The sequence below is a fragment of the Haliaeetus albicilla genome, chromosome 3 (assembly GCF_947461875.1).
Source record: "Haliaeetus albicilla chromosome 3, bHalAlb1.1, whole genome shotgun sequence".
Classification (NCBI taxonomy): domain Eukaryota; kingdom Metazoa; phylum Chordata; class Aves; order Accipitriformes; family Accipitridae; genus Haliaeetus; species Haliaeetus albicilla.
Genome location: NC_091485.1, coordinates 51,328,683 through 51,345,542, shown reverse-complemented (window position 1 = coordinate 51,345,542; position 16,860 = coordinate 51,328,683). Strand labels below are relative to the sequence as shown.

Genomic DNA, 16,860 nt, shown 5'->3' with positions numbered 1-16,860 from the left:
GCAACTCAGTTGAGTATGCTGACAGCAAAAGTCTTTCTGCAAACCACTGGCCATGCCATAAACCTTCCCCGACAGAGATGTTGCTGCATTTTGTGCAGTAAGTATTAAAAAGTACTCTGTACATCCTATGCAGAGAGACGTGGTACTTCATGCTCTTTGGGATTGTCACTCAGCAGCAGAAACTCAGAGCCTGACGTGTAAGGGACAGGTGAGGTGGAGATGCCGGACTTGGGGCCAGTTCAGCTGCTGCCAAGCACTGAAACACAGGTGAAGGAAATCAGGACATATTTTTGCTCAATTGGGCCCTTGGTAGATCTGAATAATTTCCATATACATTAATGAGTGCATATTACTTTGGCAAAAATTCCTGGCTTTTCAAACTTGAGAATGGGCTCAGGAGGTCCCCGAAAATCTTCATGAAAGACACAGGAATGCAATAAAGCAAAGGAAAAGCAAAGCAAACAGATTGCAGTTGAATAAGTTTGTAAAGGTCTGCTTTTTCAGGGGAAAAACTACCAATTTTACAGCAGACGAATGTGAAATAAGTGCTAGGCTGCAATCATAGCAAGAGATGTTCCTTTCTGCATATCGCTACCCCCTTTAATAAAGGTACGTTGTCAGTTAAGGCTTGCTTGCCTGTAGCAAGAAGGATGAGAAGAATGGGGTCCTGAAAAAAACATTCTTTCCCCTGCTCAGAAACAAAGTTGTTCAGACTTCCTACATGCGGGATAAGAATTACTCACCTATTAGATTCAGGGGCTGATAGAGTAGGAGATTGTAAATATAAAGGAAAGCTGTAGAGCTTGGTTTTGAGCTCATCATAGTTAATCAGAGTCTGGATAATTGAGAGCTGACTATAGAGTTTCCATATACTTTTATATAAGTTGTGGTACCCCTATCGAGTAGTTCTGTGGAACTTTGTTGCTCTTCATTTGTTAATCAAGAAGTATTTTGCATATGTTGTTAGAAGTGTTATCTGGTGGCACACATTACAGGTTTGGATTTTTTTTTTCCTTCTGGCAAAATTTCTTCTGCCAATAAACTATGAGATTATAAAAATTTAAGGAGCAGACCCTGGGTTTGTGGCATGTACACTATATATTCATCTTTCCTGTGGACAACATCAGCACTGTGCTACTCCAACTTTGTGCAGACTTTGTGTGTTCTGATGCATCTTTGCCACTGTTCAGCTGGAGGAACACTGAATTTATAGTTGGATGTTTTTTCAAGCCCTTGCTAGTAAAGTGTTGCAGCAAAAGTGAGAGCTGATTATGCAGTTCAGGAAACTGGGTGCAGTCACTTGGAGGCTGACAGAGAAATATAGGATTGTATACATTAGAGCTTTTTAAAAAAAAACAAAACAAAACAACAAAAAACCCCAGAATAATATTGCTACTTTTAAGATAATTCCAAAGTAGCGTTCAGATTTTTTTTCCAAAGAAACCTTTTGTCCAGCAGGGGGTTAAGTGTATTTTGCAGACAGAGAACATAATACATTTACAGCATTTTATGCATTAATGAAACTTATGTCATTTTTTAAACATCATTAATTTTGATAATGTTTGAATGAAAAACTGAGTGAGGCGAAGTGGCATGTATTATTTTGTTTTTTTTCCACTTTCCTGTTTTCATCATGCAAGAACCAAATGTGTTTATTTTGCTGGCAATATTAAGACAATCATATGATTTTGAGTAAGTCTTTTGAGATTGTTTGCAAGTTTTTGCTCTTCTGCATGTCTCCTTCCTCCCAGCTGGGGGCTGGCTGTTGTATGGAAAGGCCAACCACGTCACGGAAAAGCCCTGTCTCTGATCAGATGGGCTTAATATAAACCAGGTTTCCTGAGAAAGAATTAAAGAGGCAGCCCCAAAGCAGGAGAGGATTTACTCCAGCAGAGCAGCTCAGTGTACCGCAGCCCACCGAGAGAGAAGGGCAGTGTGAGCGAAGGACCCGGCTGCCTGGAGGAGCCTGGCAGAAGTAAGGCAGCGTTGGCTCGGACACAGTCTTTTACTGTCGGTGCTAGAGACCCAGACAGCTCAGTGCAGTCCGGGCTATCAAAACCAGTTTGAACTTGGAACGCAGTGTGTGATAGGGACTTATTTGGCTTTGTTTAATGAAGGATGATAATTTGTTAGGGGCGAAATCGTAAAATGTTCATGTTTGTGACTGTTTAGTGAGTGACTGTTTATTGCAGGTTGTGAGCTGGGCTCTGTTGTATGACTGAATTGGAGCTGGCTTTTCTCATCTGGTCTTTTCAGCCGGGAAACCGCAAGGAAAAAATGCATTTTAAAATTCAACCGCAGTAAATATTTCATTTTGTTTGTGAAGCAGCTTTTGCTTGGTGTGTGATTTCTAGTTTAGCTATGTTTCTTGCTGAGAAAGTTGCTGTGACTGGGACCGTGCTAACAATCTCATTTTGCCCCTAAGTACTGCACATCACAGAAAATATTGCATATGCGTTAATAAGTTCAGATGGAGTGTGTTTTTCTGTATGTTTGTCCTTCTGTGCATTTATTCACAGAAGTTGTCAGACAGTTTTGTGTGAAAAGGAATAGTGATTTGTATGTGTTGTTTCGATGCTTTGCTGTACTTTTCTTTGTTCACCACCTATTATTCAGGTTTGAAAGTGGTTGGATGCATTTTAGGGCCAATTTGCTAATACTATTTACTAATACAGAGAAGAGACCTGAGAAACATCAGGTATATGGTAAAAAGCAAAACGTCTAAGTAACTGTCACTTTGGGAACTGGAATGCATCAAAGTAACTTTCCTAAAAATGGTAGCTGTTGGCCCGTGAGAAAGACATCAGTGTCCTCTGCCTCCAAGCAAGGCAAAATAGTGTTTGTGGGCAAAATGTGATTGAGAGCCATGCTTAGATAAGAAGAGTGATCCTATCTAGCTGAATGTACAGTAAATAAAGTTGTTGATTTAATATCTGTACATTTCAGAGATTTTTCTCCGAGTGCTGCCTCCTGTAGCAGCTAGAACCTGTACCTCCTCAGAAAAGCTGTTGGACTTGACTGTGTCCTCCCTCTTGCCATCAAAAAAGCTGTTGTCTGAAGCAGAGTCATTCTTTGTTTACCCAGCCGTAGACGAGACCCAGATCCATCCCGTCATGGCAAGACTTGCTTGCATGGCTCTCTTCTCATATCAGGGTTGTCTAAGGGTGCAGCGAGTGATGCCTTATTGCTTTCCAAAAAGTTTCAGCTCTTAACTGAGACAACGTGAAAGATGCTGTATACTCAGCTGCACTGGGAGTTGGAGGCAACTGGGACCAGTGCCTCTGTCTGCCCCCAGTTAAGCACAAAAGATGGGGAGCAGTACCTGTAGGTGCTGCCTGTACCACAGGCTGCCTCTCAGCAGGGATGCAGAGTCCATGTGGGACAGCTCTGGTGAATGCTGCCCCTTCCTTCTCCTCCTGGGACACAGCAATGCCTCACTCTCTCCGGGGCTGGGCTGCACCTAGCACAGCCGTGAGCTTGTAAAGGCTAAACAAAGATAGGATTTAGCACATGAGGGTGGTATCATCCCTAGGAAAAAGCCTCTGACTCACTAACTAGAAATATTTCTTTGTGTACCACCAACTATGAAAGAGTGCAGAAAGTCTCATTTTTCTTTGGTTGTATACTAGATCCCTGTAGAAGAGCAGGATGTGCTGTCTTGAAGTTAATAAGAGAGTGTTAATGCATTTCTAGATGTTTTGTGGGTAATGCTTGTGATTTTCCTGTGTCTCGCTAGGGGTAAAAAATGACCCTCAACAACGTTACCATGCGTCGCACCCACAACAACAGCCTGCAGCAGCAGCAGCAGCGATGGAGCATCCCTGCTGACGGAAGGAATCTGCTGATCCAGAAAGACTCCAATGAGTACCACCCGCAGAAGCGATACACCATCAGTCCTGATGAATATTACAGAAAGAGCTGGTCCTCAGAGTCGTCTGACTCTGTCATCTCCTCTGAGTCTGGCAGCAATTGCTACCGGGTGGTGCTGATCGGGGAGCATGGCGTAGGCAAGTCCTCGCTAGCCAACATCTTTGCGGGGGTGCATGACAGCATTGACAGCGACTGTGAGGTGCTGGGAGGTAGGTTGTTACGTCGTGGCATGTTTGTGCTTGCTTGCAATCAGCTCTGCTAGTAGTAATTGGCACAGAAAAACAGAGAGGCCATTTAATCAAAAATTGAGGTAACAAACATTGGGATCTGGTCATCAAAACTGATTCAACTCATGTATCTCTCTTAAGAAAACAAGAAAGCAAAATAAGATGAGTAAGATACTCACCAACAATGACTGAAACCCTCTGAAAAAGAACAATTCAGATTCCTGTGCTATTTCATTCCAAAATACCTGTTGGAAACTGCCTCATTCCTGCCTGTGATGATGCTACACAAATGGCTGGTTCAGCTTTCATGCTGGTCCAACATTTGTGTCACCACTGGCTTCACAGGGCTGGCTCCAGATTTCTGTGGGGGAGAAAAAACAACTGAAGGTCCTCATGGTCTATGAGAATGAAATATTTAGCTATAATATATAAAGAAAAATAGAAAAACCACTGCTAAGTCCTTCAGTCACCTCCAAAATATTTGCCATTAGAAGTCATCTCAGCCTTTCTGTATAAACTCATTGCCTCAGCATAGGCTGTATGGAGTTTGAGTAAAATATGTGTCCTTCTCATTTCATTTTACTTGCACAGCATGGGTTCCCCCAGGGGAAGAACAGATAAAGGTCCTTCAGCAGTGTAGGAAAATTCCTATTGCCCAAACAGGGAAAAAAGGCACAAGCTGTCAGGTTTTCTTTGATGCTTCCCCCTTGCTATCCTCCTCTGCTTTGTTTAGGATTGCAAAGTGTTCTTTAATACCAAAGATCAGATCACGCAGAAGGTGAAGCCGTGGCACAAAGTCCTGAGCTATATTGTATTCAAAATGTTGATGTGGAAGGTTTGTGCTGCAACAGAAATCTGCTATGGCTCTAAGGACCCAGACGCTGTTACCTTCAGAGGACATGCAGGTTGCTGGCTGGTTTTGCTTGTCAGTATGCAGGACTTTCAGTGAGGCACAGGCAGGACAGCTTTTTGTGTCTTTAGCTCTCCAGTTAAAAGACGTTTTTGTCCAGGATTTAATACAGCCCAGAATCAGGAAGGTCAGACCCACATTTTCCTTGCTTGCTGTCACAGGCTGGGGGCACAGATCTTTGTGCCTTTAGGGAAATTGAAGTTCCCCATGGTGCAGTCACTCCAATCAGTTATTCAGGTATGCTTTGTCTTCAGCTTCTACAACCGACTTTTCCCACAATCCCACCAGCTCCTCAGCCTGGACTATCTCTGATAAAAGTTTTCCTAGTGCTACACAAGTGAACTGGAGTAGGACTCTTGGGCAAGAAGTCAGAAAATGCAGCTGATTTGCTTTGCACAGCCCAGTCAGACAGTTTTCTTCTCCGTGCGAATCCATGTGGTTTCCTCTTTCCTTTGCACTCCCAGCAATAGAGCTGGGAGTGAGCAGTGACAGATTTTCAAGGCCGGCTCTGCTGAGGTATTGGAAAACTTGCTGTTGTTTTATCTCTCCTTTTTTAGTGTCAGCTTCAAAATAAGCATAACATGAACTAATTGCCCACTTCCAGTGTGTTTTATATCCTGTGGAAGTTCCTTAGGACTGACCAAGGTGCAAACCAGTGCTGAATATGACCATTTGGGCATAATGTTTTCGAGGAGTGTGATTACATATTTGTAGCCTCTCCATGTGTAAGAGCAGAGAAGGAGTCGTCTGAATGTTGCCCTCTGATATATATGGAGCTTGTTCCCACACAGATGCTCAGTCAGTTGAAGAAACTATTCTCCAAACTTTAGCTTGCAAACTGGAAATTTTATTACAAGAGAGGATGGCTTCAGGATAGCCAACTCACAGAGGGAATCTAACTGCTTTTATAGACAGGCTTTGCTACTGACTGTAAGATTAAGCTAACTCATGAACACAAATGTCATTCTATTGGGCCTGCAAGGGAAACTGCTGCTATTGTTTAGCTCTGTCTTTTTAATCTTGCCATTTTAAGCTGCGTCAAGCCTGGGCTCTTTTTGATTTTATTTTAAATGTGTAATATTTTTGGCTCATTCTTTTGCATGGATGTAGATTCCTGGCTTTGAGGAAAGGCTCTGTTACAATTTAGGGGAAAGTTAATTCAATTAATGCCCAGCAGAAGTTCTTTGAGGCAAGGGTTAAGACACAGTCCTATCTACAAGAGTGGTTGGGACAGACCCCTTAAACACTGCAGTGAGAGGGGTGGTTTGCTGGTTTGCTCAGAAGCCCAAAGCCTGGCATTTTTCAGTCACCAGCAACACAAGACTAGAGAGGGGCCCAAACCCCGTATTGCTCATCCAAATGTCCCCAGGTTTGGGGGAAAGAAGGAAGATTCATATTTGCAGCAGAATCTGGACTGAGATTTCACAGCAAGGGTTGATCGAAATTATGAGTGGGAACAGCCCCCCCCCAGATCTAAGCAGAACTTTGTCACATGGCATTTATAATCTAGGTATGAATTTTTGTGGCCACTGTACAAAATAACTGAACTTCTGTGGTTTGTTGATTCCTTTGCTTTTTTGACATCAAAGGTAATGTGGGAAACCATGAAATGGGACAGAACTAGGACGCAGCAGAAGTCTCAGCCTCTCTAAAACTCAACAGCTCTTGTCTCACAAAACCCCATCCTCATTGCTTGGTAGGCTGTTGGTTGATTGCTCTCAGCAGCAGTGACTGTTCACCCGTAAACTGTCCCTGCTAAAGCGAAAGCAAATATTTTCCATTACTCAGCCTCACTGGACTCTGCTGCTCCCATGGGGCAAATGTTCAGCCTTTGGTTATTTCTTCCACTGGTTCTATTTTCTCTCTCCCACATAAGATAAAGAGGGTATCAGCCAAAATAATGAAAATTTCATTTCCTGATCTTTCAGCCTCCTTCATATATGATGGAAAGTAGGACAACCAGTAATGAACAGAGGGCAGGTTCAGTGCTGATGGAAATGAGGAAAGAACTGAATGTGAGCCAGCATAAAATTTGGCTCAATAACTTGAACTGTGAACAAATTATACATACTCAACTACTTGTTTTTTGTAAGGTACATGATGCTACAAAATAATATATTCACAACATTTCTACTTTTCTTTCCAGAAGACACATATGAAAGAACCCTGATGGTGGATGGGGAAAGTGCAACCATTATACTGCTCGATATGTGGGATAATAAGGTACTTTTATTTGTTCTAGTCAAATGACAAAAGAAAAGTGCACATGAGTGACTGCTCATATCAAAAGTAGGTATCTTTTGGGAAGAAAGTAGGTGTTTTCCATGCTTCAGCATCAGGGAAAATACAGTTTTAACCCCACCCCCACACCAAGCCAAGCATGCCTAAGAGCTCTGTAGTGTGAGCCTGAGAAGAGCTAGCCTTCTTTATTTTTTTAATGATAAAACAAAACATTCAAGCCATTTTCCAGACCATGTTCATTCCAGTCTAAAGCCAGCACAATGAATTATTTGGGGCAAGTTTTGCCCTCCTTTGTGGTGAAGTATTCATACCATCACTGCATTGGAATTACTTTTAGTATAACTGTGATTCAAACTGTACCCATTACAGTTACAGCAGGAATGTATTTGGATTCTTTAATGTTATACTTTCTAAGTAAAATCTGCTCTGGGCATAACAATGTCTGACTGTTTAATTTGCACAGCGTGAGGGAGAATGGATTCGAGACCACTGCATGCAAGTGGGAGATGCATACTTGATTGTCTACTCCATCACAGACCGAGCAAGCTTTGAGAAGGCCTCCGAACTCAGAATACAGCTCCGCAGGGCACGCCAGAAAGAAGACATCCCTATTATTTTGGTTGGCAATAAAAGTGACCTTGTCAGGTGCCGCGAAGTTTCAGTGGCAGGTAAGGAAAATGATGAGGATAAAAACCATGTAAACATTAGGAGTCATCTGCATTGAATGAAATGCAGAACTCTGGCTGAGGGAGTAGGCTGTAACCAGGACTGGGCAATAAAAGAGCAGTTAAACAACAGAGGATTGGAACAGAGGGCAGAGGACTGGGAGGGGTCTGCCAGGTCCTTAAGCCTCCCTTGGTAATACTGTTACATGTCAGATAATCCCTTTCCTAAATTTAAGTGCCATCATAAAAGCAGCTTGAATTTCTTCCCTGCCAGCTCCTAGTGTAAGACCAGTGCAGTGTGTGATTTCTCTGGTAGCTGGAAACCCTTTGGATTTCCAATACATGTTTATGTATAATGAGTTTAGCCCCCTTTATTCTGCTGCCAAAGATTATCTCTTTTTTATAACCAGCTCTCTGTCCTCCCTGATGAATTAAAATTCCCTCTCACCCTTCGTTTTGCTAGTCTGGGCAGGGACCATGCAGCCTTTCAGGAGAGGTCTCCTTGCTGCCTTGCTTTGGGATGCTGAAACAGCCCTCCCTCTGCTGCACACAAATGAATAACCACTAAGCCCATAAATAGGAATGAAGAGACTGCTGGGAAAGCTGCTGCTGGTTCTCAAGGTCTGCAGTCAGTACAATCTCTTCTTGGAGAGACTTCACTGAAGCTTAGGTGACACAACATAACCCACAGCAATGCATTCATCTTGGCCCATCAGAAACATGGGTTCCTCTGCTCAGCATTTTCTTCTCTCTGCAGCTGTTCCTCTTCTATTTCCCAATTGATCTAGACTTTTTTTCACTGGGGATGTGCACAGTTCCTCTGGCTTCTGTCACAGTTGCCCCAAGTGAGGTGTTTGCACTGAGGTACCTCATCAGGAGACCAGGAATGCCTATTTGCCATCTCATTCCTCTCTGCCCCACTTGAAAAATCTTTTGAAAGATGGCAGGTGCATTCAGGTCACTTTAGTCATCCTGGTGATGAGTTCACACCAAGCCAGAAGACAGAATAAATTGGCTTGTGTGTGAAAGACAGCTGTGAGGTTTAGCTTAGGCTCACGTAATTAAGGATAAGAACTATGACTGCAGCTATACCTCTGAAGCCATAGGCATAGTTCTGCCTTTATTTAAGAGTTTTGTACATGTGCACACTGAAGTTGCTACTGTCCCAAGACCCTGGTTTACACCCATGACCCATGGAGGACGACTCGGCCCTGCCTCTTACGCTGTTCTATGTGCATGGAGGGTGCTGTCATCACCCTTTAATGCAACTTGAGAGAGTCAGCACGTAAGATGACCAGTGGTTTTGAGTCATGGCTGACCTCTCAGCCTTCAGTGTCTTGGCATGAGTCGATCAGCCCCAGCTCCCTTCATAGCTGACAGCGGGGACTGGGCTTTTCCAAGAGGGGATTTACCCTTCCTTGCTGGGCAGGGAGTGTGACACAGAGCGGATGAATCATGGGCTAGCAGGGAGCATCAAGTGATTAAAGGCTTATCCGTACCTATATTAGGCTTGAGGAATTCCCCCGGTGGCACTGGCTCCCTGCACGTGGCAGCCTGCCTCCGCTTTGCCTTCCCCCTGCTCGCGACACCTCGTGACATCTCCACCTTACAATTTTGCAGAGGGACGAGCCTGCGCCGTCGTGTTTGACTGCAAGTTCATCGAGACCTCGGCAGCCGTGCAGCACAACGTGAAAGAGCTGTTTGAAGGCATCGTGCGGCAAGTCCGGCTCCGGAGGGACAGCAAGGAAAAGAATGAGAAGCGGCTGGCGTACCAGAAACGGAGAGAGAGCATCCCAAAGAAAGCCAGGCGGTTTTGGGGCAAAATAGTTGCCAAGAACAACAAGAACATGGCCTTCAAACTCAAGTCCAAGTCTTGCCATGACCTATCAGTACTTTAAGAACGCTGGACTCTGCCAGAGCTTGTGGCATTTTGTGGACATTATCTAACTATGTCGTGGGACAATCAATCAATCTATATTAGATTGGGCTATCAAAGTGACTTAGGTTCACAGTTGTGATTGTGATGATACGTGCTGGCATGAGAACAGCACGGTGCATGGAAATATCTCTCTTTTTTTGTTGGTAGTTTTAGAAGAGAAGTATAGACCAGAATGACCCAAAGTTATTCTGGGAAGTGTTCTGGAATATACCTGTTGTTTCTCCTCTCACCTTTGGATAATAGTGTAAGAACCTCGAACCGCCATGACTTGGGAAGTGAATACTACAATCTTTACTCTTTATCCTTGTTATTATTATTTCTTTTTTAAAACTGTGTAAAGAATTGATGAATTGACTGGGGATTGGTCCTTTGCCAGTTGGCTGGTCAGGCTTGAGCACCCACAGCTGAAAAATCTGCATTTTTGTAGAATAGCCACCAAGACACTTTTTTTTTTTATTTCAAGGATTGGTTTTAATGAGTTTACACATCTCTTACTTTGAAAATATTTAAAGGAAAAATCCTATAATCAAACAAATTTTCCTCTCATTTTCATATTATGGGACTGTTTAAAAATCATAGTAAAATTAAAATTAAAGTGCAAGTTGTATCAAAGTGCATCACGTGCAGGATGCCAAACCTTTATAAATCACCTAAGCTTTTTTAAGAAACCACATGGACTTCTTGTATCCAGCCTTGGCCTTTCTCTATGCCAGAGCTACGCTGTATTTATTGTTGTGCAAAATTACAAGCATTTCTATGTTGAGGGGAAATGTATTTATTACCAAGTTTCTTAAAAGAATAATATTAATTTTATTACTGTTTTCTATCTAATATCTTTTTTCAGATATGCAAGTTTTTACTTACATGCCTTGTAATAAAAGAAATAAAATATATGACTGCTTTTGAGCCTCAGTGGGAAATCCCTAAGAATTTTTTCAAGTTGAGAAAATATTTTGAATGCTGGGCAAGACTGCTATATGGCAAGTATAGTGAGGATTCCTTACATCTCTGGACACAGGCTACTTTTAGCAACCTAGGATCACAAAGCAAGAATTACCCACAGCCCCAAAGCTATGAGTGCATGGTATCCCTCGTGCAAATGTGGTTGTGGTGATAGAGATAAAAATAAATCATTCTTAAAAAAGGTATTTGGCCCTAAGCCTGAAAACACTTTAGAAATGTAGATGAATACGCTTACCCCAATTCTGGAGATGAGAAGAAGTGAAATGCTACATTCAGGGACAGAAAGTAGGTAGCTGGCATGGTGTGCCCTAATCCTTAATTACTGTTGGGCATAATTGTGTTATTTTCCTCCTGACTATGCTGGTTTTTGTAGGCACACCGCAGCATTCAAGGTAGAGGTACAGTCATTACATTTTGCCTGCAGATGGCTCAAAAAAGCCAAGTCTCCAGCCTGGCAGCTCATCTTCCTTGACTATGAAGACAACAAAATGCAACACTAAGGTGAGAATTGGGTTCCCCACCTTGGGCTGCTCAGCTTTCGTGCACCACCAAATGCTCTGGGAAGGACTGAGCTTGCTGAGTGTTTGCCCAAAACTGCCTCTGCTGAGGGGATGACTTGAACGGTTCTCTAGGGGTAAAATATCATGTTGCAGGATGACCCTCCACTTGTGCAGTATTCAGATTTCCCTGGAAGGGAATTCCTGATCTAGAACAAACTGTTGGCAAGAACAGAAAACATTTTGAATAGAGCACAGACAAGATCCCTGTTGCTGGATTTTGAATGAATGCTTTTAAGTTGTCAGCATGCAACTTAATGTCGACCCAGAGCAGTCTAGAGAATGATACTCACTCTGACAACAGTTTTCAGAACTTTTAAACTCTCAGAACCTTTTCCCCATTCAAGAATGGAAACAAAATCTCACAAATTAAACACATTTTAAAGATTATTTTTAAGACCTGAAAGTATAGCTGAACACAACCAGCACATTTCCTTAGTCTGTTCTATATCTGTCAAGCCATGGACCCAACAAATCTAAACCAAGCAGGTTTTGAACAAATGTAAAACATCCATGTTGATCATACAGCCTTTAGGGGTAAAAGCCATCCATGTTCACAGCATCACTGAATGCATAGACAGTATCATAAAAATTTGGAGTTACCAAGTAAGTTTTCATGCCCTCACTCATCTCCTTCTAATCCTTCCCAGGAAAACAAAATTTCCTTCTAAAACATATTTTTTAAAGAAAAAACCCAGTGTGGTAGGCCCATTCCCAGAGCTGTCAGAAGCTGCCACAAAGAGTCATGTGGTGGTCATGCACAGCATACTGTATCACCACGTTTTTCCAGTGGACATGGGGAACAGACATCACTGCAAGTCTGTCTTCTGGGGCTGCTGCTGGACCATGGCTGGTCCCTCTGAATAGCACAGCACTGCCTTTGGACCAAAATAATTTAAAGAGCTGCTTCCATCTTCCATGTCCCAGTCAACCTCCTGCTGGCCCTCTTGGTCCACCCTGCAGGCTCCTGCCTTGCCCTTGAGTTTTCAAGGGAGAGCATGGAGGAAGCTGTGGGGTGAAGAACCGTCATCATCATTATCATCCCCTCCATGGAGCTGTTGCTTCAGTTTGCTCAGACACCGTCAGGGCGTGTTACTGTCCAACCTCTGGATGTGGAGTGAGACAGTTGGTGCTGAGCATTCACACTCTGCACGTTTCAGGGCTTTTCTTGCTTTGGACCTGGTCTAGCCTGGTCCTGTGGACTGATTACCCACCTGGGACTACAATGCTTGAGTTGCACTCCTGAAGGGCACTGTGAATTTCCCCTGAAAGGGACCCTGGTCTCTGCTGTGATTTGCATGGCTCCAGAGAGCTGGGCACAGAGGAAGGGCCAGGGCTTTCTTCTGCAGCTTATGAGATGAATCTGAGTCATGGTTTTAGCTGATCATCACTACATTGTCAAATACAGAAATGCTTACTATATATAACAGCTAGTGTACCTGGAATGACTAATTAATACTAATTTAATCTGGAATGCTGACATTTCAAACCCTTAATATCCACAGTCGCTCGTTCATCTCAGACACGAGCGTCCAAAACTGTGGAATGGATCAATCAGTGATTCTAATCACTGCCCTGGCTATTTATTAAGTCAGGGCTGCAATGACAGATCCTAATGCGATAATTACAATGCCGGTCCCAGAGATCTGGCAGTAGCTCTGGAATACGTGAGTCATAGCAGTGAGCACACCCAGGCCAAAATGGCAAAATCACGGAGTCCAAAAAAAATAAAATAAAATAAGTACAGTAAAAAAAAAAAAAAAAAAAAAAAAGGTCTAGAGTCTAAGAACACACAAAATGCCAATTATAGTGTAACAGCTGTTATAAAAAGCTCTTTTTAGGAAGAGAGATCAGATCAGCAGGAGGAATTAGGGGGCGTGTTCAGCTTTAATTAATTTAATCATGACAGATTCACTGCAAGAAAAAAGGTTTACTTATGCTTTGGGACAAAAGTACACTAAGGAATTATTCATTATTATGGCACTATGTGGATTTGCAGGGTGCTACACACTTTTGGATTTGGGAGAAGCCTTGATAAAATTTAGTCAAGTAAAAGAAAGACATTTTCAGTAAAATCAATGGATGCACTGTGGATTTAACCCTCACATATACAAGCCTTTTAACATCAACCCCTTGGAAAGCTTTAAAGACCATGGACCACAGTTCTCTCTCTTGGGCTATTTGGAGTTCAGATATAAATGGAAGAAAGGGCTCCTCACAGCAGCAGTCTTGGTGAGGATAATGTGATCTACATGGGGCTGCAGCACGGGAAGGCAGCAGGTTATTTCTGTGCAGTATTGTCTCTATGATCAGCTACAGCTCTTCTTTCTCTCTGGAAAGGCTTTTTAGAGAAAGCTGTGGCACCCAGAGAAGAGATAAGTGCTAGTGAGTACTAATGGTGTTTTACTGGTGAGATCCCTGGACTAATAAATCCTTGAATCTCCAAAAGTGAGCCCTGCAACTCATTCCTTGCCATGCCTCTGAAGACTGTAGAGTTGAACATATTGCATAAATCATTCCTGTGTCTGACACAAGCGCAGGAGTTTAAAGCAGGGGAGAGCTGTGGGGCCAGCCCTCCTCTGACTCTCTTTTCTGGACCCACTAGAGACCGTTGTTCAGGTAGGAAGGCAAATGCTGTGGGCTGTGGTGGTGTTCAGCATACTGCTGGCTTCCAGATGCACAAAATAGTATTTAATGAGAACTGTCCACCTTGCCTGCAGTCCCTGTCAGTTCTGGTTCAGTGGTGTAGCACAGGACTGACACAGCAAGACAAAATGTGGTTTCTTTCGTGCGTGTCCACTCATAGGACCCATGCAACGCTAAGTGTGTGGTAGCACCCAAGGCACACGTGGCATCCTGTGTTAAAATTATGCTAAATGTCACATTGCTGGTCATACTTTTAAATGTGGCAGACTCTGTGGGAGATTTATACAGTGACCTCCAGGTCTCTAAATGTAGCCCTGTCCAGTTAAAAAAGGGAACGCCATGTTATGCTCTTCACTGTGCTCCAGAAAGGCTGTGGAGAAGCCTTGCTCCTGCCATTGCTTCCAGAAGCAACCATGGGCCAGTGACCTGCAAGTATAGGGGCCCAGCATTGGGTAGGGACAGCTGCAGGAAACAGGGTGAATTCCAGCATCTGCCACGACCAGAGAATGTATGTTGTTAGCGTGCAGCCTGAGAACCTCCCCAGCTTGCCCCCTCCTTACCCCAGAAATCTCCTACAGACGTCGTGGTGAGCCCAACCTGCTCTCTCAGTGACAACCTCACACAGGGGCCTGCAATATTTCTGCATTTATCCTCTGTGATCACATAGGTAAGATCATCGAAGTAGTGGCTTTTTGCCTAGAGACAATGAAATTCAGTGTACTAATGTGGTTCAACCCCAGCCAGCAACTAAGCACCACACAGCTGCTTGCTCGTTCCTCCTCGCCCCCCCTGCCCCGGTGGGATGGGGAGGAGAATCGAAAACAAGTAAAACTTGTGGGTTGAGAAAAGAACACTTTAATAATTGAAATAAAAATTAAAATATAATAATAATAGTAATGAAAAGGAAGATAACAAAAAGAGAGTGAAATATAACCCATGAAAAACAAGTGATGCACAATGCAATTGCTCACTACCTGCTCACCAATGCTCAGCCAGTCCCTGAGCAGTGATCTGCTCTTCCCAGCCAACTCCCCCCCCAGTTTATATACTGGGCATGACGTCACATGGTGTGCAATACCCCTTTGGCCAGTTTGGGTCAGCTGTCCTGGCTGTGTCCCCTCCCAGCTTCTTGTGGCCCTCCAGCCTTCCTGTTGGCTGGCCATGAGAAGCTGAAAAAGACTTGACTTGGTATAAACACTACTTAGCAACAACTGAAAACATCAGTGTGTTATCAACATTATTCTCATACTAAATTCCAAACACAGCACTATACCAGCTACTAGGAAGAAAATTAACTCTATCCCAGCCAAAACCTGGACAACTAACTACTTGTGATTTTAGCAATTTTGCTGCAACAGGCTCCCTGCTGTCAGACAGCGAGGACAACGCATCCACGTGAGAGCACACAGTCCTGTGTGGCTCGCTTTACAGCATCAGCACTGTCTCATCTCCTGGTTAATAATTTGCTAAGAAAATGATTAGTGTAACACACTTCCTCTAAGTTTTGAAAGGTATGCCTGAGTAATTTTAAAATCCAATTATTTTCTAAGAGGCAGTCGTTTCTAAGCAGATACTCTGTGTGTGTGTACTCAAAAGCCTCCAGGCAGACACAGGTTGCCAAGAGCCGAACTCTGACTGCTCTTTGGGCCAATAGGAGAAAGGGAGGTGGGAATTTTCTATGAGAAAATTCAGACTATCACATGGATACACTGCATGATGTCTGACTTCAACTGCTGCATCCGTACATACTGCACACAGGGACTAGCGTTTCTTCCCCACTTGCACTGCTCTCTTGGAGTCTACAGCAAGCCCCAGGATGCCACATCCCCCACTGGACCTGACACTGCCCACCTGAGGCAGGGGGAGCAGCGGGGGAGTTGGGAGGAGCACTGGGCAGGCACTGGGCAGGCAGCACTCCCACGCAAGGGTGAGGGGCAGCACAGCGATCGCCCCTCTGGAGGAAGGACCTCCAGCTCTGCTGGGTTTTGCACCCATTCTCCTCTGACTCTGCCTGGGTTTCACTGAATTGCTTAACAGTTTAACTTCCACTGAGCTCAGAACGGACCTCAATAACTTTTACATGGCCAGGGTGCTATTTTGGTGTCTACCTGTGGCTTTCACTAGCTTGTGTGTATTTCTCCAATTCACAGCTTTGCTCTGAAGTTGCTCAGGATGTATTTTCTCTCTAAATACTGTTGAATCACTGAGTGATGCCTAGTAGGATGTTCTCAAGCTTTGCCACCATAATGTCATTTTAGTTGCTTTAGTTTTATTTTCAGTGTTCTGTGCTTTAAGATCTTTCTCCTCCCCTTGATGCAACCTTGTGGCAGGAATGGCTGCATTTGCTTCTCCTCATCTTGCTCCATTCAGAAGTAAGCTATGGCGGCTGGGATGCTCCCTTAGCACCCATGGCAGGATTTGTGCCAGCAGTTGTACTTGGGAGCCACCCAGCCCCACCAGGATATGTGTAAAATCCTTTGTCAGATGGGCTTCCACTGGAGAAGCTCCCCTGGCATCTGTGCTGTGTCTGGGATCTTGTGCCCAGCTGATGAAGCCCAGAGAACGGAGCTGCCTAGTGCAGCTGTATTGCCTAAATCAATCAATAAATGTGAAAGCACCTTGACAGGAGCATGCCAGGCTCCTGCCCATGTCCCAGATACCCCTTAGGCTGTTGAGAGAGAATGTGTGGAAAGAGCTTGTGGTAAATAAGCCTGTGGGTTAGAGAGGTGATGGAATAAATATGTCCCCTTCATGTCCCAGATAAATGCTGTACCCATACAGAAACCCATTCTCTGATTTTTTTGGCAAAGCAAATTGATATTCATAGAATCATAGATTCATT

The 16,860-nt window shown here is 43.7% G+C and overlaps 1 protein-coding gene across 1 annotated transcript; it reads left to right on the top strand.

The window, feature by feature from the left end:
* The first annotated feature begins 1,751 nt into the window (after positions 1-1,751).
* On the top strand, positions 1,752-10,764 carry GEM (GTP binding protein overexpressed in skeletal muscle). Its single transcript, XM_009918668.2, has 5 exons — positions 1,752-1,975; positions 3,737-4,079; positions 7,154-7,230; positions 7,712-7,916; positions 9,534-10,764. The coding sequence occupies exons 2-5, from the start codon at positions 3,746-3,748 to the stop codon at positions 9,809-9,811; spliced, it is 894 nt and encodes a 297-aa protein (XP_009916970.1). The 5' UTR covers positions 1,752-1,975; positions 3,737-3,745; the 3' UTR covers positions 9,812-10,764.
* Positions 10,765-16,860: the final 6,096 nt, after the last annotated feature.